We start from the raw sequence: 26,792 nt of genomic DNA on the forward strand, positions 1-26,792 counted from the left end.
TCCACGCCTCTCAGGTTAGATATCAAATTTTCCTGATACGTCCACTCGAGAAATCCAATAATATGAAAAGTAGTCTCTTATATATGAGTTGACTCATGACTCAAAGACTTATCGAATCCACATCTCTCATATTAGCTATCAACTCTTCTTGGTAACATCTGAATGTGAAAGTGATGTATATGTTCCGGAAGCAGTTAACCATTTTAGAGAAAGAAAAATGTATAATGCTTTTGAAAACAAAAGGTTAGAGATAGGTTTCATCATTTCATTATTCTGAATTTTCAATTTTGTCATACTATTTTGCTTAATTTGATTTTTTTTTTTTAAATTGAGCCGATAAAGTCCTTTGTGTGGATAGTAGGGGAGAATAAGATGAAGAAGCCTATTCAAGAGAGATACAAACATATTTAAGTTTGTACATTTGCAATAACCTTACAAATACAAGAGTGCTAAATCATAAATTTAAATTATAAGAAAAAGTCCGCATTTAAATGAAATTAGCCGTTGCACGTAGTGAAAGCAACGGTCACCATTCTGTAGTAATTCAATTCAAAACCCTCATCTCTCTCTGTCTCTTTTATTTGTTAAACCTCACTCTCATGCTCACTCCTTCAAACCCAAATTCTGCAACAATCATCGAAAGCCAGAGAAAAATCACAGAGAATGGGTTCAGAGAAGCTAGCGAAAGGCGAGGAAGAGGAGGGTGAAATCCCAGTGCTGACGGTGCTCAAGAACAACACAATCCTCAAGAACATCTTCATCGTCAACAAGCCGCCGGAGGAGCAAGGGAAGGCATCACGTGGCGACCACGTGGATGTTCTCCTCGTGGGGCGCCACCCCGACTGCGACCTCATGCTCACGCACCCCAGCATCAGCCGCTTCCACCTCCAGATCCGCTCCAATCCGTCCTCACGCGACTTCTCCGTCGTCGATTTGTCTTCCGGTAACCTATCCCTCTCTTCTTTTCTTTCTTTTTCTTGTTTTCATTAATTGGTTCGATGTTGAATGAATGAACGAACGAACTATGGTGATGACGTTGCAGTGCATGGAACGTGGGTGTCGGGAAAGAGGATCGAATCGATGGAGCGCGCGGAGATGAGGGAGGGGGACACGCTCAGGATCGGGGTTTCCAGTAGGGTTTACCGTCTGCATTGGATTCCGATTAGTCGCGCCTATGATTTGGAAAACCCGTTCGTTGCGCAATTGGATGTGGTTGCCGAAGAAGATGAAGAAGAAGAGGAGGAGGAGGAGGAAGAGGATAAAATGCAGGTACGATACAATTGAATGCTTCACAGGAGGTGTTTGCGATATCTCTTTTTACTTTTTTTTTTCGTTTCTTTTGAATTGTATGTTTAATGATTTTTGCATTTTGTCCTTTAAATGAATCAAACATTGGGTTTGATATGACTTTTAAGTTGTTGATTGTAAACAATAACTAACTTACTGTGCGCTGTGATTGTGATGATTGAATGGTGGTATAACTATTTTCTTATGAATTACTTTGTTTTGTTTGAGTGTTTCCGTAATTGAGTTGCATGAGAAAAGCTTGAGGTTCATATGTAGTACAATTATAAGCGCCAAATTAAATTGTGTTCAGTGTACCAAGAAGCTTGACATAATTGGTAGATAATTTATTACCAGGTTATTTGCATGAAAAAGATTTTGTTAAGCTATGTAAATTCTACTTTGTTGATCTTTATGTCTTGAAGAGATACCAATGGGATTTAATCAGTGGTCATGTGCAATGAAAAGACTTTGCTATGGGTAAATTATGTTTGAACTGGGTACTGATTGTAAACTATGTACCAGGCTTGCTTTGCTTTTTTCTTTAAGAATTATAACATGATCTTTATGTTTCTGCTTTTGGAACCTGCAGAAGTTGAATGGCTGTCCTGCTGAAATGGAAGTGGATTTAATTGTTGAAGATATAAGTTCTTTGTTCCTTGATGAGAATATGGAACTAACTGTGGAAGAGGAGATTCACTTGGCACCTTGGATGCTGGAAGAAAGGAAGAGCTCGTCAAAAGAGGAAGCAATTCGAATCCCAAGAGACATTGGAATATCTGATGGTGAAAACAATTTGTGTGACTCTGTGAGTCGGGTTCTATCACCACCTTATGTGGAATCACTTGTCCAAAGTCATGACATACTGACAGAGAATTTGTCTGAGACTTTATGTTTGCCAACTGTGGAAGCTGTTTTGGAGACCAAAATGCTGCAGTTCCATACTCCACCTGATACACTTTCTTCCCCATTACCACCTGGTCATGAAAATTCGTTTGAAAAGCTTCATTCCAACTTGCCTAAAGAAACTGAATGTGAATATGAATGTACAGATAGAGATGATGAAGGTGTTGTAGATGCTTTTGATGAGAAAAGTTTAGCTGAAGATGTAATAATGCCTAAAGAATCTAAATCCGAATGTACCCTCAGAGATGATGGAAGCACGTCAGATGTTTTTACTTCTGGAGCTGGAAATATGGATTCTGAGGATGTGTTTCTACCCGTCAAGGAAGCTGTGCTTGGAACCATTGTTGAGAAGAGTAAAATTGTAGACATAGTGGCCATTGATTCTCCATCTGACGTAGAAAAGCAAGATATGTATAGATCACAGTCACAGCTGCTGCAGGATAAATTTTGTCATGACCGTGGGCAATCACTCAATGAAATAGCTCAAGATGTTAGAAACAAGTGCACAGGTGGCATCTCCCCCACATCACGTCAGATAGAGTCAGTCAATTTATCAATGACACAAGAATTAGTTTTCAATATTATGAGTGTGGACCAGACCCTGCAGTCTGATAAGGAAATCCTTGAAAGCAGTGTAAAAGCAGTGGAAAAAACTTCAACAAATTATAATATTTGGTCAAGAAGAGGTAAAGCTACTAGAGCTCCTGAGGTTCAAAATAGCAAGAGCACAGTTAATGTTGACGCTGAAGTTGCAATGAGCAAGGTAAAGGATATCAGAAATAGAAGAATCTCAAATAATCTTTTCTCTGAACTGGATGGGGAGGTAGAAGAAGAAATCTTCACTCCAGATAAAGAAAACTTCAGTCCAAATACCCTCCAGAAGCGATTATTGAAGAAGGGTAAAGCAGAAGAAATTAAACATTCCAGGTCACTAAGATCACGACCCCTTTCAAAGGATACATCTAATTGTGAAACCTATCTAAATGAAAGCATAGGCCCCGCTTTATGCAAAGTGAACCAGACGAATATCATAAACAAAACAATCTCAAAGGATCTTTTCTCTGTTTCGTATGGGGAGAAAGAGGAAGAACTCTTCACTCCGGATAAGGAAAACTTAAGTCCTAATACCCTTCAATTGAGGCTTCTGAAAAAGAAGGGTAAGGTAGAAGGAATTAAACGTTCCAAGTCAAAAGGGTCACCTCTTTCAAAGGGTACATTTAATCCTGACATATATCCAAATGAAAGCATAGGCCCCACTTTATGCAAAATGAACCAGACGGATATCATAAATACTACAATCTCAGAGGATCTCATCTCTGATTTGGATGGGGAAGAAGAAGAAATCTTCACTCCTAATAAGGAAAACTACAGTCCAAATACCCTTCAATTGCGGCTCCTGAAAAATAAGGGTAAGGTAGAAGAAATTAAATGTTTCAAGTCTCAAAAGTCACCCCTTTCAAAGGGTACGTTTAATCCTCATATGTATTCGAATGAATGCATAGGCCCCGCTTATGGTAAACTGAACCACAATGATACCATAAATAGCTCAATCTCAAAGGATCTTTTCTCTGATTTAGCTGGGGAAGAAGAGGACGAAGAAATCTTCACTCCAGATAAGGAAAACTTCAGTCCAAATGCCATTCAATTGCGGCTTCTGAAAAAGAAGGGCAAGGTGGCAGAAATTAAACATTCCAAGTCTCCGTGGAAAGAGAATCAAAAGTTGCAAAGAAAGCCTTTTGGCAGCCAAATCAATTTGGCACAGGAGCAACTTCTTATGACATCTAAAGACACAGTGGAAAGGGTACCTTTCCAAACACTAAATAGCTCAGGAGACAAGGGAAACAAGGGAAAATCAAACACTTTTTACCCTGTTTCTGCTGCCAAAAGCTTTCATTTCAGTAATTGTGGACAAATTTTAGACCAACATATTGACCACCGTTCTGTAAGTTTCCAAGGGTATAATGATTCTTCAATAAACTGGGTAGAGTATATGTTTATATCTATTTTAATTTGCAGGATAATAGTGGGGTGCCAAAGAAGAGCAGCTGGGACATTATTGTAGATACCACTTCTCTTGTGAACAAGGAATCGAGGAAAGCTCTGCAGCTTTTACAAGGTCTCAAGGGGACTCGGTTAATCATTCCAAGATTGGGTAATCTATCTTAAACTATCATTTTCCTTATTTTTTTACTGTTTTAAAATAAATGAAGTAGTGCTGTTTCTCACAAGTCTATTTATCACTCTTCAATGTCAGTGATAAGGGAACTAGACCGTATGACGCGAGAGTTCAAAATCTTCAGAAGAACTTCACAGGCTTCTATGGCATTGGAATGGATTGAGGAATGTATGGTGAAGACAAACTGGTGGATTAAAATCCAGAGCTCAGTAGACGAAGGAAGGCTAATTGCTCCAACCCCACCTGCTTCTCCCCAGACTCAGTTTAGTGAAGAGAGTGGAACTTCTCTTTCATACCAGAAATGCGTGGAAATTGCTTCACCAACTGTAGAAGACCACATCCTTGACTTTGCCCTTCTGTATAGAAGAAACCAAAATGATGGACAAGTTGTCCTACTCAGTGAGGATATCACTTTGAAAATCAAATGCATGGCAGAGGTATCAAAAGTTATTATCCCATATTACTCCCCTCTCTGGTATTTTAAAACTTTTTGACGCCACTCTTTCTGTGACTGCTTCAGGGTTTGCTATGTGAGCCAGTGCAAGAATTTCGTGAGAGTCTAGTGAATCCATTCTCTGAGAGGTTCTTGTGGACCAATAGCTCTCCTCGAGGACAAACTTGGTCTTGCCAGGACGACGTAGTTTTAAGAGAGAAATATTGTCCTGCTCCTTTCCGCAAGTCATCAAAGACAACTGCAAGCGGTTTAAAGCTCATTCTGCTTCACAATTCCAAGTATGGGCTCTGAGCCACTCACAAACACACAGTTCAGTGGATCCTGCTGAACAGTTTTGGATTTTTGTTTTCTTCTAGGAAACATGACCTATAAATCAATCAGATTTTATTCAGCTTGGTTGCAAGCAATGAGTAGGTATCACTAGATTGATCACTTAAAAATAAATGAATGTTTTTTCTCCTAAAATTATGCTGATAAAATGATAATTCATTTATATTATAGTATGTAGTGGCTGTTTGGTAAACAACTTAATTAAGTTGCCATATAAATAAAACTAATAATAGAGTTAAGTTTGTTTATTATGTTATCTTAGAACGTTATAACACAACAATTATAAGTACAAGTTGATTTTATAATAGAAGAAAAAATTAATGTTAAACTGATTTTAAATGAGTAGTATATCAAATAAAATTTCATAAATGTATTTAGTATATAATATTTTTCAATATTCCTCTTTAAACTTTTCCAGTATAATCTACAAACGAACTAATTTTTTCTCCCATGAATATAGTGAATGCAGGGACCCAATTGCACAGTTTGATAAAAGGGTAGGAAAATTCCCATCTATTACACGTATAAATAATAATTCTTAAATAATTATTCATTTTACGTAGTAAGGTTTGTTATAGACATTTTTTTTAAATTATAGATTAATAACTTTAAAATATAATCTTTTAAACAAAACTTTATAATATAACAAATAATGAAGCTTTATCAGATAATTAAAAGTAATATTTTATACTGTGATTCAATTAAATAATAGAAAGCTTTATCAGAAAACTAAAAGTAATATTTAAAAATTGTTAGCTATATTGTTATTAAAACCCATACTATTAATTTTACAAAAACAATACATTAAAAACTATTTATTATAGGGGTGGCTAGGGTTTGACCTAGAGTCAATACCACTCTTACTACCTAGAAGGTGATCAACAAAACCTAAATCTAAGTGCACTTGTCTTGAAATGTGGGACCTTTTAATTTAGGCAATTGATATGGCACGCAATTACAGAGGAAAAGACAAAAATACCCTTAAAAAATGGGGTACATATAAATTACATTTCGGATCCCCTTTTTCATAACACAATAATCTCTTCCGGGTAAATTCTTTTGAAATGTATTATTTTCAATTCTGGATTTTTTTATCCGGAATGGGATTTTGACTTTTTGTTTCCGGATTTTTATATCCAGAACACAACAATCTATTCCAGATCTACTTTTTTGGAATGCATTATTTTCAATTCCGGATTTTCATTTCTGGAATAAAGGGTATTTTCGGAATTTTTGAAATTGTGTTCTATGCATGCAGGAATTGTCCTTACTTTAACTTATTCTTTTATTTGGACCATCAAAGTGAGCCTAATTTATTTACAAAATATTGTCTTTTAAAACGACCAAAAGAAAGAACATCTAATGTTCTGGTCTATATCCGGTTCTTCTTCTTGTAAGGTCTTTCTGAAGTTTGGTGGGGCCTTGTCTTGAATGTTGAGTTGATTGATCAAATTGTGAAGTGTCTGTTGTGTCATTACTCATTTGCTTGTCGAGATGGTTTGTATCACCAAGCAAAGAGTTTCCCCAACTATTGTTACTTCTTCTTGGAACCTGAACAAGATCCTATTCATACCAAGTATTCTAACATTTTTTCTACAGGTAAACCAACCTTATATACTTCAAACCTCTCACTTCTTATCTCAACTTGCTCATTTTGGTACAAGAAGCAAAAAACAAACTCCTTTGTTAGTTGAATACATGTCTCACCTTTTATTGTGGTTATGTGTATATATGCAGGGTTCTCTTTTGCATCATCTTCTTATGCTAAGATGATTACTGTCGAGCAAAAATTGTGATGGATATGTGTCCTCCTCTTTTAAGTTTTGGTGATGGTTTGTGGAAACTCCATGGATTGAAGGTGGAACAAGATCCTCCTAAGAGTGATGATGATCTTGAAGGTGCATGAGAAGTAGGAAATTGAGAGTGGTGAGGCCAAGTCTCTTTGGAAGGTGACGGTTTAGGAAGATTAAGAGCCTAACCTTAAGAGGTTTTTGGCAATGAGTGAGAATGGCACAAAATTGGCAGCATTTCACTAATGATTTAATCTTTCATTTACATGACCTAAACTCCTCTATATATAGCAAGAGTGGGTTGAATATGAAAAGATAATTGGAGGAAATTTCAAATTAAAAGAACTTTGAAAGTGGCGCCCATTTTTACACTTAGCACATGGAGCACATGTAACATATTTAACATGTGATGGAAAACATTTAGCACATGCTAAATATGAAATATGTGGAAAATGTGCCTTGGTTAAACATAACTGGCCTTGGTTAAAATTTGGTGTTTTAGAAATCCTAATTTAACCAAGGTTGGTTTTTAGGTGCCAAATTTCATCTAAGGAAAAATTACAAATAAAATTCATAATCCAATTTTGACAAGAAATTAAAGTCTACTCTACACTAGAGTTTTTGGCATGTAAAATGCGTCCTCTTGACCCCTCTTGACCATAACTCTAGTGGTTACCTCAATTTGACATGTTTGGTGGCCTTTCAATGGATTAGTGTTGGGGCCTCTTCCATCATCCCCTCCCTCTTGAAAAGGATTTGTCCTCAAATCCAAGGCTTCGTCCTCGTCATTAGTAGAGGGATGTAGGTGGGCTGGATGGTGTCTATCATCTCCTCCTTCTTGAGAAAATCTATCCTTAGATCCATAGGGTTGATCTCGGATAACAACCTCTTGCTTTGACAACTATGCTTGATGTGATTCCACTAGCCATATAGAGAATGATTCTTGACATTCTTAGGAATCACCTTGAGCTGGACATTATAGAGGCACTTTTCTTAGAGTTGGATCATTGTTCTAAGACAAGAACTCACCAAAAACTAGTACCAAATCCCAAACTCATTTGGATGTTCCACATATTGTCAAATTGAACCAACAAAAAGAGGCAAAACTAAAAGGTACCGAACAGAAATGAATAAGAACACATTTGAACCGAACAAAGTGAAATTAAAAGGCAAAGAACATAACATAGGTGCTGGAAAACTAGAATAGCCGAACCAAACAACAAGACAACAAGCTAGAACAAAGAATTAGCAAAGAAGAAAGGAAGGAGAGAAGAATTGCTCATGAAGATGGAAGGATGATGGATGATCTCGCCACTAGAAGGATGTGGAATGCTCCTAGATGAGAGTGTTGTCGCCACTTGAGGACTCCATGGATCCATCAAGATAAGACTAGAGAAGAAGGCTCAAAAGCTCTCCAATGATCACTCAAAATTTGAGTAGAGTTCTTAGATTAATTCCAATCTGAAAAATACAAAGAGAGCACCTCTATTTATAGCCTAAGGTGCTGAAAATCAAAGCTAAGAGAATTCAAAAACTCCCTCCCAAAAAGCTTCTAGAATTTGCGCCTAAAACAAAGCATGAGGAAGGTGTGACCTCTTCCTTCACTTTGGCACCTCCTTTTCTACTCCTACACCTATCTACTAACACACCCCTCCTAAGACTCCTAACTAAAGACTAAAAGATGCTTTAACAATAGAGGTTTCTAATGTTTCCCTCTAAGCACCTTCAACAATATTCTTTATTATTTAATACTTAGCCTTGCCCTTCATAGGATGGACTTGGGTTTGGGCTTGGGCTTTGGGCTTGGGCCTCTCTTTATTTTATGTCTTCTTTTAATTTTGAGAAGACTAGAAGGAAGAACTTCAAGTGTGATGGTGAATTGCCTCTTCCTTCATTAATAAAAACCTCCTTTACTTGACTCTCATCAATGCTCGTCCTCCCGGATCAAACGTCCATCTATGGGAATCATCAAACAAAGCAAATGTGTTAGTTTGAGCATTTGTATAAAAATCAATTCTATTAAGTTGTCATTCTTTTTGTTTTTCTATTTTTTTTTGACAACTTATCATAATATTTCTCTATTTGTTGTTATATTTGTTCTTTAATCCTCTCATGCATTTTTTAACAAATTCAGTTTTGGTAACGCCTTCCTTATTCACAAAAGTTTGTGGGTTAGGAAGGTTTAACAAATCTAAAGGAGTAAGAGGGTTAAATCCATATACAACTTCAAATGGGGAAATATTGGTAGTCTTGTGAACTACTCTATTGTATGTAGAATCAATATGGAAAAGATACTCATCCCTAGAGTTGTGGTTGTCTCTCATGATTACCCTAGGCATAGTAGAAAAAGCTATATTTTCAACTTTGTTTTAACCATTCGTTTGAGGATAACTAGAAATTGAAATTCTCAACTTAGTTACAATTTTTTCCAAAAGAGTCCTCAAAAAATGGCCTATAACTTTTGGACATCTATCCAAAACTATGTTTTTGGGTAATCCATGACATCTTACCGCTTCTCTAAGGAAGAGCCTATCCACAACCATAAAAATGGAGTCAAAACCTTTTGTTGTCCTAGGAAGCTCTAATATAAAATCTAGGCTTATGTCTTCCCATGGAACTTTTGCAAAAGGTAAAGGAGTATAGAGTTCATGAGACATTGCCTTAGAGTTAATTTTAAAACAAGAAATGCATCTAGGGTAATGTCTTTGAATATCTTTCCTCATGGGTGGCCAAAAGAATTTTCCTTTAAAAAGCTCTAGAGTTTTATCAACTCCAAATTGACCCAAGAGCTCTCCTTCTTGAATTTTTTTTTTTTTATGTGTGAAGGTAGTCTCGTTGGTACGACCATGGAGCATGAAATTTTCAATACTTTGCAATGGTCGTCTCAATAAGATATGACAAGTTTCTTTAGGCACTGCATCACATAAAACTTTATCATTGTAGGTGCCTATAGATAACTCGACCTTCACTTGTTGGTTATTTTCTATTTTCATATTTTCTTCACTCCCACTAGTTTCTTTGTCTTGGCTACTATTGTTATCTTTGTCCCTTAAGATCATAGATCTTTCATTGGAACAATGTGATGCTAAATGATCATTACCAAAACATTTAAAACATGGAATTTCTCTATTTTGAGTGTGTGAGATATGTGCGTATTTGGGTAGGTTTTGGGAAGGTTCTAGAGATGCTTCTTTTATATGCTCTTCCCCTCTTTGGACCTCTTCCTTGTTATGAGATACAGAGTTTGAACTTTGTTTTTGACTTGATTGTTTTCTCAAAATTTGTTTTTCAACTATGCTAAGTTGAATCAAGTCATTTAAATCTTTATAGGGTAAAAGTTCAACTTTGTTTCTTATCTCAAGTTTGAGACCACTTAAAAACCTAGATATGGTGGTATGGATGTCCTCATTAATCCCTGCCCTTATTATATATAGCATCATCTTTTGCCAATATTCTTCTACACTTAGATTTTTTTGATGAAGTCCTTGGAGTTTGTCCATTGACTTCCTATTGTGGTAAGAGGGAATATGGCAGCATCTTAAAGCTCCCCTAAGATCATTCCAATACTCTATGGGAGGGTCCTTATGAAGGCGCCTTTTACTCTCAAGGGCATTCCACCAATACATAGCATTATCTTGAAAACTTAGGGTGGCTAAGGGTACCTTTCTTTCCTCACTTACTCTATGGCAAGCGAACAATTGTTCTACCTTCATTTCCCAATCTAGATAGGCTTCTATGTTTTCTTTTCCATGAAAATGAGGTAGATCTACCCTAATCTCTCTTGGGCTCTCTTGTTCTTTTCTTTCTCTTCTAGTTCTCCTACGGGGTGGTTGATAATATTCATTTATCCTAAGACTTTCTTCCCCAAAAGATTCATGATTGTGAGAACTAGATGCATGTGAATATTTTTTAGATCTTTCATCCTTTTCTTTAGCCATTTTCAACTCTTTGATTTGTGCCTCATGTTCCAATTGTCTATATGAGAATGATGAAAAGTCCTTGGCTAATTGTTTTAAAAGAGTTTTAATGGACTTTATATCACTTTCACTAGATTTAGAAGAGTGAGTTGACATGACTAAAGCTTTGTGTTAAAAGTATTTTACCTCAAGAAAGAAAAGGAAAGTAATGAAGGTAGCTTTTCAGGAAAGAGAGGTGAATCACTAGGATCTCTTAAGTACCAAGTTTTTCCTTGCCAAAACCTATCCCTCAAGACTTCACACAATTCTTTTTCTAAGTAATTTACTTAGATCACAATTAGGAATGAAAAGTCAATTTTTATGCAAAGGAAAACAATGCAAAGCAATTAAACAATGCAAATCAAGTTTGACAATACAAAACAAGTAATTAAAGTAAAGCAATTAACTAAGCACAAATTAAAGATTGCTAACTACAAAGCTTTAAACTAGACGATTCCTAAGGTGAGGCTTCTACACACTTGGAGCCATGGAAGACACACTCACCGTCTACACGTAATTAATCCACTAATTAATCAAGGTTGAATGTAATTACAACTCAAAGAAATACAAAGAAATTGAATTACACAAAATAAAATTCAGATTTCCTAAACTATGCACTCCTTGGCTTGTGGTTGATCTTCCTTGATGTGTTCTACAACGTGTATGTATTTGTATTTGTATTTGCTGCAGCTCCTTGCCTTAACCTCTTATGGTTAGCCAATTAAAATCTTCAAAACAGTACCTACTAAGTAGGGATGGACTCACCACAAGGTTAAATTCCACTTAACAAGCACCAATTTGAATTTTGTTCATCAACAATTTAGAGGTCAAGAAATGAAAGCAAAGAACAATTCAAATTTAAAATTAGGACAATAGCAAATGGATTTGATTTATAGGACACAACTAGAAGGAATATTGAATAAATTGGACAAGCAATAAAAATAGGCACTCGACAAAAGGTAGCACACAATTGGAACCTAGAGAATGACACTAGAATTGATTAGGAAAAACCAAAACAGTACTACTGGAAATTTTTAGGTCCAAAAAGTGTGACTTATAAAATTTATGCTGAGCTGGCTATTTGAAATTTGATTCTAAAATTTGAACCACAAACAATTCAAGGTCTTAGCAAACTTTTGGTGCTGGAATCACACCAAAACTATGCACCAAATAATTGTGATAAATTTTTCTAAATTCTTGTCCAACTACCGTATATTTTGGCGCCAGGATGCACACTTTTTTTGTTTTATTTATCATTTTTTCTCTATTTTGTCTTTTGATCTGATTCTTTTTTTTTCTTGATTTTCTAATACATCAAACTGTATAGATCCAGATTTTTATAATTTTTCTTCAACGTATTTGGAATTCATAACAAAAAGAACAGTCAGCACAGAATTTGAAAAACAAAGTAATCCTAATTCTGGAATTTTAAAACAGAATGAAGAACTTCAAAAACACAATGGAGTGAATGTATATGAATTTGTATGGATCTAACATACAAATATGAACTCAAACTAAAAAGAAAAATGCACCAAAGGATCAACAAACACAAAATTATAAATCTAGACTCAAATCAAATCAAGAAACCAAAATTATCAACAAAATCACCACTACATGGATTTGATGACAAATTAGGAGAAACATGACTTGACAAAACACAATTGGATTCAAAAATCAAAATGACTCAAATGAACACAATATGAACCAATTAAAATTGCAATAAAGACTCAAATAAACCAAAAATAGAACAGCAACACAAACTATATGGAATCCTACATAAAATTGCACAAGGATTGTTGAAGAACAATTGAACAAGATGCACCAATTGGAATTTCCAAACAGCACACCAATTCAAAACGAAAATTAAAAAAAAAAATCAAGACAATATGGAAGTGATGAATAACAAGGAATCCAGAATCAAAAACAAAAATTAAAATGAAAAGAAGACACTTAGCTCTTGAAGAACCATAGCTCATGATACCAAATGATGGATTTGTGTCCTCCTCTTTTCGGTTTTGGTGATGGTTTGCGAAAGCTCCATGGATTGAAGGTGGAACAAGATCCTCCTAAGAGTGATGGTGATCTTGAAGGTGCATGAGAAGTAGGAAATTGAGAGTGGTGCGGCCAACTCTCTTTGGAAGGTGACAGTTTAGGAAGATTAAGAGCCTAACCTTAAGAGGTTTTTGGCAAAGAGTGAGAATGACACAAAATTGGCAGCATTTCACTAATGATTTAATCTTTCATTTACATGACCCAAACTCCTCTATATATAGTAAGAGTGGGCTGAATATGAAAAGAGAATTGGAGGGAATTTCAAATGAAAAGAACTTTGAAAGTGACGCCCATTTTTACACTTAGCACATGGAGCACATGTAGCATATTTGACATGTGATGGAAAACATTTAGCACATGCTAAATATGAAATATGTGGAAAATGTGCCTTGGTTAAACATAACCGGCCTTGGTTAAAATTAGGTGTTTTAGAAATCCTAATTTAACCAAGGTTGGTTTTTAGGTGCCAAATTTCATCTAAGGAAAAATTACAAATAAAATTCCTAATCTAATTTTGACAAGAAATTAAAGTCTACTCTACACTAAAGTTTTTGGCATGTAAAATTCGTCCTCTTGACCCCTCTTTGCCCAAAACCTCCTAGGTTAGGCTCTTAATCTTCACAAATTCGCCTTTTCCAAGTAGATTTGGCCTCACCACTATCAAATCCTACTTCTCATGCACCTTCAAGGTCACCACCACTCTTAGGAGGACCTTGTTCCATCTCCAATCCGTGAAGCTTCTGCAATTCATCAACAAAACCAAAAATAGGAAGGCACAAATCCATCAAATTGTTAATGCTTTCACTTTGTGGAATTGAAGAGAAAGATAAGGAGAAAGGTGAGAGAATGTCAAAGATGGGTTTGTGGAATGTTCATTATTCACCTAATGATAGACCTCTTGTAGTTAAGATGCTAGAGGGTGAAATTCAAATTTCTCCACCTCCATTTTCCTTCCAAAACCTGGTGGTTGTTAAGCCAAAATTTACTAAAATAGGAAGTAGTACCGGAGATTCAGAGGCTACAAAGCCATGGGAAACAACATCAAACCCGAAATATGGCTCCAAAATCAAGCGCGATACATTTGAGATTGAAGAACTTACTTAGTTGTATAATAACAATACATGTATTGTTCTGCATTAAAAGACTTATTTTGAGCTTTGTTGAATTTACAATTACAGTGCACATTCTGCAACCCATTTTGTTGCCAAAACTAATTCAAGAATCCAACAAAATTTAGAGCATAAAAAGTAAAAGATTAATGTGAAAGAATGTTTCAAATGAAGATGGTTAATTTTGACAAGATAAAAAATTCGTAGAAGCACTTATCTCTCTCAAATTCCAATAGGAAGGAGATTAATTGGAATGGTAGCATAGGCTTGGATAGAATGATAAGTTCAATTTCGTGAAATAAAAAGAATATAACAGTAAATTATTTCACTCCCTTGTCATAGTTGAAGTTTGTGTAGCTTTTGATAAGGGTATTCCTAGAATGAGTACATGTAGAGTATTCTTATTTGTATAACAAATGCAATACTACACAAACAAGGGGCATTTGAAGCATACAACAATTTTAATTGCATTAATTTTGTCAAAATTTTATTCCCAGACAATTAATTTATTGGTAGAAAAAAAATGTTCTGTTGTTTCTGATGTCAATGAGCAATGTTCACATAGTGGGAGACATTCTGCTTACAATCAACAAGATTAATTGTGGAATTTAGAAGCCTAAGCTACTTAAATGCAAAAATCAAAAAATGGAAGAACAAATCCAACTATACACAAGTAGACAAGAAAGGAAAAAAGAGACGAACCTGGAGAGATTGAAGCACCGAAACCCCGAAATGCACTATAGTTTCTATAATGAAAATGCATCGCAATCTGGAATGAAAATGCACCACCTCGAAATAATTTGTTCACAAAAACAAACAACACACTAAGAGTTAGGCACAAAAATGATTTAGGTCGTACGAAATAGGGAAAGTGAAAATCTATTTTGAAAAACCAATTAAGGCACAAGCAGAGAGGATATCGATTAAAATGATGAAGAAATCAAAAGAGTTGGAGATAATATACAATGAAAACTTCGTTCACGAGCTCAAATGCGATTTGCTCTTAAATGAAACCTGACTCTGTGTGAACATTTGACTCTGAAGTGAAATTGCGCCTTGTGAATGGTTTGCCTTTGAAATGAAGCTGCCTTGGGAACGTTTTGCCTTTGAGAACGTTTTGTCTAAAATGCAATTGTGCCTTGTGACAATGAAGTTGTGCTCTGGTGAATGTTTTGTAAAACACTGTGTAAGTGTGATACTGGGTAAAAAAACTAAAGGTATTTTTGCACACTCTCTTAAAATATAAAATAAATTAAAATAATAGAAATTTTTCTTTAAATTATTTAAAAACCATCAACACTTAACTAGGGTTTAAAAAACCTCAAGTATTTGGATGTTTTACTAGAGGTTATTGTAACCTCCTCTAAAAAAACCCTTGATAAAATTAAAACTTTTTGGAGTGAAAGCTCTAAAAGATATAAAATGAACTTAAACATGGAAGATTTGCAACAATTTTATAAAGCGTAAAAAAAGTCAACAGAAAACAAAAGATCCAATTGTGTGAGTTTCTTTTATGCCAAGTTTGTTTATTTTATCTTGAACTTTAAAAACTATAGTTGTTTATAAAAGAAAACTTCTTTAAAGACTTCACCTTAAAAAAAAATTCTTCATCTTCTGGTTAAAAATTTTAAATGTCTTTAAATTAGAGCATTCAAATTAAGTTTCATTTATTCATATTATTCATAGTAAGAGATGTATTATAAAATGTAGTTAGTTATTTATTATCTTCAAATACCATTAGTAGATATCACTTTACTCTGAGCGAAGATTTAGTAATTTTATTGAATTTATCTATTATTAACTAATAACTCCTATAATTGACTTTAAATAAAATATCAGACCAACTAGTGGTACATAACCCTAGTCTTAAGTCTAGTAAACAAGGCGAAGAAGTTTAATTAGCAAAAAGATAAGAAATAAATTGCACTATACGTCACTATAAAAAAAAATTGGTTTTACCCATAGTTAAAATCCTTGATAATGTAAAAATTCTATATGGAAATTACCAATAGAAAAACGAAAGTCAAAAATTCGTCAATAATATGCTTTTTTTCGATAATTACCGACAAATCTAAATCCATCAATAATTATTAAAAAAATTTAAAAATTTGTCGCCAATTATCGATAAACACAAATTTGTTGGTAAAATTCGTCAGTAATTTTATCCGTCGAAAAAATCCGTCAATTATAAAAAAATTACACATGAACATAATTTATCGGTTAATCAATATTTTCTTGTAGTGAGTTGTGCCTCGGTTTAAGGTCTTATTCTTCCTTATTATTTTTGTCCTGATTTAAATTATCTTACAAGTTTACTAATTTAGTAATAAAATCTTTTGTAAGCAAAAGTTTCCTTTTAGAGTGTCTAATACCAAAGCGATGAAGTTGTGGAGCGAAATTTGTGCATTCCTCATTATCTTGCAGTTTAAAAGATTCAACGTTTATATAAAGCACTACAAATCGAAGAAGAAATACAATACTTAGAATATTTTTTTTACAATTTTTTTTAAAATACACGAAGTTCATATAAGTTATATTAGAGCATCTAGTGAATCGAGTTGTGTGCTTAATCATGGTAAATCCCTTCACTCAGTGAAATATACTTTGTGAGCTTACTTTGTACTCTCTCTAAGATTGTTTTTCTTGAATTTTGAGAGGTCTTAGTTTCAAGGGGAGATTAAGTATGGTTTAACCTAGAAAAGTTTGTGTACTCGTCTAACCATGAGAGATTTGTGTACTCGTCTAATTTGGAGAAATTTGTGTACTCGATATAAATTGGGGAAGTTTGTGTACTCGATATAACTTGAAGAGGTTTGTCTACTCATTTTGTAATCATTGTAATTAGTGGAACCTTTTAAACAGATTGCTTAAGGAAGAACTAAACGTTGTCCAAAGTTTGGGGTGAACCAATGTAAAATCTACTTTGCTTTATTCTTCTCTTAGCCTGTTAGATGTTGTGTTTTTGTTTTGGATCCTTTCACGTTTAAGTTCGAGTTCCATTAAGCTCCCCTTTTAGAACCAATTGTTCCTACAATTATTACAATAATGATCATACGAGTATTGTTTCAGAATCTAGCGACTCCCGGCTAACCCACTGAGTATTCTTTGACACTTAGTCGTTGCTGACAAAATATCATGAATATTGTTTGAATTCATAGTCACTCCTTATTAAACCCTTATGAGTATTATTTGACAAACAATCACTTTTGACCAACACAAAGATTATGTTTGTGATCAAAGATCACTTGATTTGCTCACTAGAGATAAGTATCGTCTTTCGAAATTTACAAGATTACATTATCTCTACTAATTTTATGAAATAATGTTTTTCTATTAGATATTAATTAAAATCTCGTTCCAAATTTCATTCAAACACTGATTTTATAGCAATAATTTGATGAAAAATTATTGATAATTTTTTTCCATTTTTTCTATGGTTCATTTCTTTTAAAATGATTTATGGGAAAATTTGTTGAAAGATACGGTGAAAAAACACGTCGTCCTTAAAATTAATGTGGCAGTTGGAGTAGATGAGTTTTCATTACATGATGTACAATGTATTTATTAATTTATTAATACGTTACATTGCTTGCTAGCTTCTGAATACTAGGAGACAAATGCAAATGTAAGTCTAGGGCAAAATTTCTTCATAAGTATAATATTTTAAATTTAAAACAATTAATTATATTTTTTTATAAAATAAATAATTGTTTTTTCATATTTTTTCTTTAAAAATAATTATATAATTTTTGTTTTAGATAGATTTTTTTATATATTTTTCATCGTGTAGGCATAAGTAATTTTTCTTTTCAAATAAAATATTTTAATATCATAATTCTTTTTTTGCCATCCATTAAATTAGTTTAAAAAAATATAAATACCTGCAATTAAAGTATTAGACCTTTTAATATTGGTTAGAAAATCAGCGACAAATTATTAAACTTTTTAGCTATACAAGTTTATGAGCATTTAATAATGAGATGAGGAGATATAGTAAATCTTAAATATTATCACATTTTCTTATATATCTTTGAATTTTTCTGAAAATAACATAATCATAAATATTTCATATAAATTTAAGATTTATATATTCCTTCCATCCTTTATTGTAAGACATTGTGTAATGTTAAATAATACTTACGTTCCATTTAGTTTTAAAATTAGAGACCCATTTATATTTCAATAAAATGGCACTCAATTTTTTTTTCTAGTTTTAAACAAATATTTTCCTTTTTTTTGTTTTTAAATAAATCACTGCCATCTCTCTTGTATTTTCTATCAAAGTGACCGTTATCTTTTTTATTTTAATTGAAAACATATTCACTAAACCTAAATAAATAAAATTATGAAAAATAAAAAATAATGTTTTAAACTATTAAATTAAACATTTTTATAAACAAAAAACTGAATAGTTTAAATACAGATAAAAAAATTAAACGATGTTCACAAGTATGGTGGATGTAGTAAAAAAAATGTGTCTTCATCATGTTCAAAAACTTGCTAGAAGAAAGAAAATCATGATATCACAAGAGAAAATAATCTGTAACCTAATAAATAGGGTGAAAGTCTGAAAAAGAAATTAACACTCTGATTTTGAAACATCAACTTCCCTAATATTATTAATAAAGTAAAAATAGCAGTTATTCTTTTATTTATATTTTTACTTAGATTAAAATCATATGTAAATATAATAATAATTTATTAAGTTTAATAAAATATTTTATATTAAATATTTTTTTTCAAAATATACAATTTTTTATATTTTATAGATAGTTTAAAATTTAGCATTAATATAAATTTAATGATATTTTCAATATAATTAAACCATTTAATTTATGTTTATAAAAAGCTATTAATTTTGTATATTTTAAATATGTAGTTTTTAATTATTATATTTTGTAAATAAAATAAGATGTTAGAGTGTCACTTTTTTAAAATGTAAGGTAAAGTGTGATTTATTAAAATAAAAAAAGTAATTATTTATTTAAAAAGCTAGAAAAAAGATAGGCACTATTTCTCTTTTAAAATTTATTTGTCTTTTTTTTAGATTATTTTCTAAATGTTTCTTCATTGATTACCTTTTTTTTACCTAAATACTTTTACTTACTTTTATTCTTTTATGAAAATTAGAGATTAGTACTTCATTACTATTATTCTCTTCCACACGTTAATTATTTAAAGATAATTTTGAAAAATTTACAAGTATATAAAAAATTATTAATATTAATTAAATTTCTATATAAGTATAAATTAGTTATTAGTATTTTATATTTTGGGAGAAAAAATATTTGTAAATAATATTTAGTTTTATATTAGACCCCTTCATTTACGATCCTAATTTCACCTTAGTTCTCCTTAAATGCATAATAGTTTGGATCAGATAACGCAAGTTTGTATTCTAAACAACATTTCTAGAGTTTCTGAAGAAAAAGTGGTCTGTTTTGATCCTATGTTGAACTAACAAACAATGTTAAAATAAAGATATAAATAAAATATATATTTTTGAAATTGAAATCATATTAAAAAAAGTTATCCAATTCAATCTCTAAGTCGATGGTTTTCTAGACCAGCTCGTCACACTAAGAGTTCTAATTATAGGCTAGTCCTCATACTGAAAACGTGAAATCATTTTGTAGCACAACAATGGGTAGTTGAAGAACCCAGATGCCAAAGCGCAATTTATATTTCTGTGTTCAAAGGGTTTGAATAAAAAAGATAAGAAAATCTATCATCTTTCTTAAGAATTCGAAGGGATAGGAAACTAAGCGGCTTTACAAGTTTAATACAGACCAGAGTTGTAGTTCTTCATATGAAGAAACAAACATAGATACTAACATTGTTACAAAAGATTGTCAGCACTCGATTCTCCTCCAGATTTGAAAGATCCGGGCATGACAAAAGAGAATGAGCCTTCTGAGTCATCAAATAGAGGTCTAGTGAATTCATTAAACCCACCAAAGCTGGTGTCAAAGTTCAATGAAGAGAAAAAACTAATAGGATCATCACTATTATTGCCTTTTACATCCATCCCATTTTCAACTTCATTTCCATTTGAGGGACTTGATCCAAAAGTGAAGTTCGTATTCCCCACCTTACTGTTTTCTTTGCTGTCATGATTGGGTGGCTCAGCTACCCCTTTATTGTCATCCAAGGGAATGGCTGGAGTATGGCCCTGGAAAAGAGCAATGTGCCCAAAAAGCTTGTCTTTCCTAGAAAATGTTGTGCCACATGAACAGAGCCATTTATCCTTACCACAGTGCTTTTCATGAGTTTTCAGATCAGCCATGACTGAGAACTTCTTGGTGTTGCATCTGCTGCAAGTGTAACTCTTGTCACAATGTGTCCTTTTGTAATGGTTTTTGACACATAGGATAGTCTTCAGAGGTTGAAACTTCTTGTGATCCTTGTTGCGCTTGCAGCCAGGATAGGGACAGGAATACCTCTTGATGAGCTTTGGTGACCCGGAATCTTTGTGCGGTTTTGCAAGAGCTGCTGGGGTTTTGTACTCGTCACCATGACCACGCATGTGCATTCGGAGATTTGCGTCTCTCTTGAACCCCTTGCCACAAATTGTACAGAAATGGGTATGAGGGGCAAGGATTTCTTCCTTCTCTAATTGTAGAATCTCATATGAACCAGGGGCAAGGTTTTCTCCATCATCTACATCTTCTTCATCTTTGAGTTCTTGTTCTGCCATATTGTAGTTTGGCTCCATTTCACAATTATTTGGTAGATCAGTTTGCATGGACTGATCAGACACTTTTTTTGCACCATTATTTTGTGGCTGAATACAGCTGCTACTTCCACCAGTCCCAGAAGGAACCGTTGTCCCACGAAGCTGATCAATCTGTCCAAACAATGAGGCTGCATTTGCAAGGTTGTGCCTGACAGATGGGAGAAGACTACCTGCAGTAGAGATCAATTGAATGATGATTGATGTAAGATCAGTTGTGACGAGCTGCTGTTCCTGAGTTACAAGTTCATTAGGTTGTCCAACGCCTTTTTGATGAACAATCAAATGCACTAGATCCTGGAGCTGATGAATCTTTTCTTCCAGGAAAGACAGGTTATTCAACATCACATTGGGGTCCCAATCTTGGAGTGTACTGGTTTGTGAAGATTCATTCAGATGACAGTTTTCTTGATTAGGGATCTCAATCTCATTGTTTGAGTTGCAAGGAAGTGGAGACTGAGTTTGAGAAGGCTGGTTGAATTCTTTGAAAGGTACTTCTGCCCTGATCCCATAATCTGAATTTGAAGGGTCATCCCATTTGGGTTGATTATTCTGCAAACCAAAACCTGGGAATGACAGGGGATCCGAGGTTAAAGATGACGACCTCGCCCAGGTGTTGGCACGTAGACTCCCGTTTGTATCCATTTCAAATTCTTTATCAAGATATCTTGATCACTGAAAATCAAAGGAAATATGACTAAGGAACTGGTACAGAAACAAAGTACAACAACAAAGCTTTATCCCACTAGGTAAGGTCAGCTACATGGATTACACAGCCAAGTCAGCTCCATAAAAAACCAACACTATTTTACAAGCCCAGGTTAAAGAGGATGGTTGCGTTAGGCCCTCAGCAGCCAACACAAAACTCACAAAACCCACAAAACCAAACATGGATCATTCTCAAAGAACATCAATAGTGTATAAATAATTTACAAAAACCAAGGACCATATTGCATCAGATTATGTTTCAAAGGTCCGGTCCAACTAAGAAATAATAAAGGTTGGTCAGGGAAAATTTTGAAAGGAAAGAGAGACAAAAGGGGAGAGATAAAAGGAAAATTAAGCATGGCCACCAATTAGAAGAAATATGCCATTCAACACAGATGTCCATAAGAATACAAATAAATATCCCATGCCACTTGAAATTACGATTGAATAGGAATCAAATCCATGAAACAAAATCTTTCTCTGCACTTTAGTTAATTAACTTTTGACGTGGGTAAATTACCTAGGTAAGGCTATAAGGTTTAAGTTAAGTCAATACCAACACAGTAATCACAAGACCAAGCTAATATTTTCTTCACAGTATATTCAGGATCCAAATTCCAAAATTTTCCCTTTTATGTAGATATTTATATCATACCATAAAATCAGAACAAAGAAAACCCCCTTTACCCTTCAGACCCTTTACTCCCAGGTGAAGGGGCACGTCACCTTGTAAAAAAACCCCAATTAATAAAAACCTCAAACTCTTTATATCTAATTCATCCCCTCACTCTTTGTTCTGAGAACCCAAAAATTGAAGAATTGATTTCATGGAAAATAGAAAGATCATTTTTTTTACCCAAAACAGCAAAAACCCTTTTGAGAGATAACCCAGGAAAAGATAACAAAATGAAAAATAAAAAAAAGGGCAAGCAACACAAATTCATAGAATAAAATCAGAGAAGGGGGGTGGAAGCACTTACAGATTCAAAGATCAAAAGAGGCCCCAAGCAAAGTGCTCCATTTCAGAGAGAAAAAAATTGAAAAAAAATAAAGAGACATGAGAAAGAAGAGAAGGGTTTCAAGCAAATGTTTATATAGGCATTCTCTTTGTAAGCATATGTTGTGCTGAACACAGTAGCAGCACCATGATAGCTTTAGTCAACCCCACAATTATGACCCTGCATTTGTGTAGGTCAATTTTGTTCACTCAAATAGAGGACCCACCAATCTCATCACAAACTTTCTAATCAGCTTTTTCATCTATCAATCACAACCGTTGTTTCTTTTGTTTTAGTTTAATGTTTCTTCCTTACATTTATATTTTTTGGTCTTTTATAATAATAGAACTAGTTTCTTTTACATTTTTGTTAATTCATAATTGTAGTATCTGTATAAATTTAATCGTACATTTAGTCTTTTAAAACGAAATAAATTATTTTATTACTAATATACTATTCAAATTCTAGAAAAATGTTGCCAAAAGTGACAATCTTATTTACATTTTAGTAGATATTGATAACAATATTTAAGAATAAGCTTTAACATTTGTTATTCTTAAAAGCATGTTGATATTTTCGTTTAAGTTTAGTTAATGTATTAATATTAACTAATGTTATTTAATTTTAAAAACTAGATAATTAAATATGGCATTAAATTTGTATAGAGATAAAAATTGTACAATAATAAAATATTGAGAATTAAAAGTAAATTTAAGCCAAAATAATATATATACATTATAAGAAAATTCTTAAAAATAATTAATTTTAGAGATATAAAGTAATTATTTAGTAGATATTTTACAAACTTAAAAAACTATTAATATCTAAAATAATTTTTATTATTAATAAAAAATTAAATCAATTTGAACTTTTTTCTTGAATCCTAGAGTTTCTTGTGGTTAGGGTCAATTTATTTGGTCTTTATATCTTCTGTCTTCCAAAACTCTTGTTCTTTAGAAAATTTTTCATAGGCGACTTCTTACAAATCAGCATATTCAAAATAAAGGTCTGCATATTTGTTCTATGTGTACGTTTTGTGAAAAACACGATGAATCTATTGATTTATTTTTTTGAATGTTCTAATGCTTTGCGTATTTTGGAGTTGGGTTCGGCAGATTTTTCATACTTCTCATTTCTCTAATAAGGATGATCTTCTCTCTTTTAGTAAGAGTGATGGTAGTCCTTTGGTTAAATTGATTAAGCTTGCTATGATAACTTTTTCTATTTGGAGGCGTATGAGGAATTATGCTCGTTTTCAGGATAAGATTGGGTTTCTAGGGCTATTTCGATTATTAAAGATTTGACTCATCTAGTGGGAAATTTGTCTAAAGCTTCAATGAAGAATGATATGTTGGATTTCAACGTGATCAAGTTTTTTGGTATTAATACTTGTACTGATAAAGTTCTTTGTCCTCTTTCTGTTAGATGAGAGTTTCCTTCACCAGGCTGGGTTAAAATTAGCACTGATAGAGCTGCTAGGGGATATCCTGGTCTTGCTACTTATGGAGTTATTTTCTGTGGGAGTATGGGGGAATTTATTGGAGCTTTCTCTATGTTTCTTGAAGTTCAGATTGCTCTAGTAGCTGAGTTTTATGTGGTTATACATGCTATGGAGGAAGCTTAAAAGATGGGCTTACTAATGTATGGTTGAAAATTCTGCTTTGGTTTGTGTTGCGTTTATTGCTAGGACCAATGTTCCTTGGATGCTTCGTAATCGATGTAATACTTGTCTTAATTGCTGTGGGAAATCAGGTTTAAAGTTACTCATATTTTTCGTGAAGGAAATGCGTGTGCCGATAAGTTGGCTAATTTAGGATTTATTCATAAAGAATCTTTTCATTGGTATAACAGGCTACCATCTAGTCTGTTCTTAGAATTCTTTATGAATAGATATAACCTACCTATGTATCGTTTTTGTTAACATATGAGTTTTGGTTTAGTCTCCCAATATTTTTGTATTTTTTTTTTTTAATAATACTTTTTTTTCATGTGATGACAAATGATTGTTGTTACTTAAGGTGTTAGTATAACTGAGATGTCAAGTTGCATAGTGATATCTAACATAAAAGCTTTTATTTAAAAAAAAATTAATTAATTTTTAAATGATATTTAATATAAGGAAAGATTTTAGTTAGACTAATTTAGAATATAAAATAATTAATAGTTAAAATTTTGATAATTATCAATTTAAAAATTAGTTTATAAATCTTTATTAATAATGAAAACTAAATATTAATAATTTTTTAAGTTTATAAAATAATATATAAATTATTTAATATGATAATTAATTATTTTTCTTTAAATTTAGTTATTATTTAATAAGTTTTTTTAGTTATATATATATTAAAAAATATTAATTAAATCACTTTTTATATTAAAAAAATTCTATAAAAAGAATTAAAATACAATTTTATATTTATATAAATGTTAACTAAGCAAGATAATGAATATCTTATCAAATTTACTTAACATTTATAACAGTTTAAAGAAATGCATATTTTAAGATCCATTATAGAAATGAAAAATAATATCAGTTTAATTAACATATATTAAATATTTTATATTATAATTCATTAAATACTTTTCAAGTTCATTTATTAATTTTTATAATAATTACTTTAAAAGTTAATTTTTTACTTTAATAATATATAGAAATTAAGTTTAATTTATATATATATATATATATATGCGTAGTATTTAAAAATATTATTTTAATTCCCATTATAAAATAAACAAGATTTGAGTTTGTTTTCAATAAAATATTTTTCATCTCACTCAAATTTAAAAACTACTACTTTAAGTTTATATAAAATGGGATTATTTTAGATTTGTTTTATGTAAAAATACTTAATACATTATTCGAAAATAATTTTTTTTATCCATATGCATTATTTTAAGGTGAATAAATATATTGTAAGGTGATTATCTTAAAACACACATATGTACTTTGCTATTTTACTCCTAGTAATAACACAGTATGAGTGATAATAATATTCTTTCTCATTCTTGTTGAAGTTTTTTCTGCTATTCTTGAAAGTTAAGACTTCTTTCCTGAGTTTTATGGAGTTATACATGCTATGAAGGAAACTCAAAAGACGAGGTTTATTAATGTCTGGCTAGAATGTGATTCTGCATGGGTTTGTGTTGTGTTTACTGCTAGGACAAATGTTCTTTGGATGATTCGTAATCGATAGAATACTTGTCTTAATTACTCTGAAAAAAATAGGTTTAGGGTTACTCATATTTTTCGTGAAGAAAATACGTGTGCTGATAAGTTGGCTAATTTAGGATTTATTCAAAGATAATCTTTTCATTGGTATAATAGGTTTCCATCTAGTCTATTCTTAGAATTCTTTATGAATAGGTATACTATGTATCGTTTTTGTTAACATATAGATTTTGATCTAGTCTCCCTATTTTTTTTTGTATTTTTTTTTTAATAATAATTTTTTCATGTATTGATAAATGATTGTTGTTACTTGAAGTATCAGCCTAACTGAGATCTCAAGTTGCGAACATAAATTTATATATATATATATATATATAAATATTATTTCTCACCCTTCCTTTTAACACTCTTTTTATTATTAATTGAAATTAATTAAACATGATAATTTTTTACAGTTAAATTTGTTTACCTAGAAAATATTTTCCTCTTACACATAAATTTACTTAATTTGCAATATATTAATATAACTAGAAATTATCTTAAAATATACTTGCATCATAGTTTGTTAACATATGGTTTTAAGATTTGTTAGTGTATACCAACTTATTTTTTAGTTAAAATGTGTTAGAAGTTATAATAAAAGTTAATTTGAATACATTCATATGGTGTAACTTATAATTCACTACAATAAAAAAAATAAAAATCAATAGACTATGTATAAATTTAATGGGTAACTAGAATGGAGTATGAAAATGAAATGTGATGAAAAGGATAGAAAAGATGAGAAAGGACATGTGGTTTGATTAGGGATGAGTGGGGGTACCCTACATAACATGGATGATTCTCTTTCCTTTCTCCACGTGGAACAAAAAGATTCTTTCTACACATTTTTCATCGAATTCACTACAGTCCCCACCACCATATGGTCCTATAATTCATTTCCCAACTTAATTAGCTCATCTAAATCAATTCATTTTTTTCATTATTTTTTTCTACAATGATATATATCAATATCTCATTATCTACTCATATAATTACGAATAATTCAATAGTGGTATGGTAATAGATAATTTGTGTTTAAGACTAAATATATTTGCTATTCGTTTTCACATCTAAGGATTGCATAT

The 26,792-nt window shown here is 32.3% G+C and overlaps 2 protein-coding genes across 2 annotated transcripts; one reads left to right on the top strand and one right to left on the bottom strand.

Moving 5' to 3' along the window:
* The first annotated feature begins 464 nt into the window (after positions 1-464).
* Positions 465-5,323, top strand: LOC137837417 (FHA domain-containing protein PS1). The gene is made up of 6 exons (XM_068646400.1): positions 465-943; positions 1,043-1,269; positions 1,877-4,132; positions 4,207-4,342; positions 4,445-4,803; positions 4,887-5,323. The coding sequence occupies exons 1-6, from the start codon at positions 664-666 to the stop codon at positions 5,109-5,111; spliced, it is 3,483 nt and encodes a 1,160-aa protein (XP_068502501.1). The 5' UTR covers positions 465-663; the 3' UTR covers positions 5,112-5,323.
* A 14,385-nt stretch (positions 5,324-19,708) lies between these two features.
* Positions 19,709-22,711, bottom strand: LOC137837418 (protein SENSITIVE TO PROTON RHIZOTOXICITY 1). The gene is made up of 2 exons (XM_068646401.1): positions 22,479-22,711; positions 19,709-21,465 (listed from the first exon to the last, which is right to left on the bottom strand). Exon 2 carries the CDS (start codon positions 21,433-21,435, stop codon positions 19,897-19,899), a length of 1,539 nt encoding a protein of 512 aa, XP_068502502.1. The 5' UTR covers positions 21,436-21,465; positions 22,479-22,711; the 3' UTR covers positions 19,709-19,896.
* Positions 22,712-26,792: the final 4,081 nt, after the last annotated feature.

This window comes from Phaseolus vulgaris, chromosome 4, assembly GCF_000499845.2.
Source record: "Phaseolus vulgaris cultivar G19833 chromosome 4, P. vulgaris v2.0, whole genome shotgun sequence".
Lineage (NCBI taxonomy): Eukaryota > Viridiplantae > Streptophyta > Magnoliopsida > Fabales > Fabaceae > Phaseolus > Phaseolus vulgaris.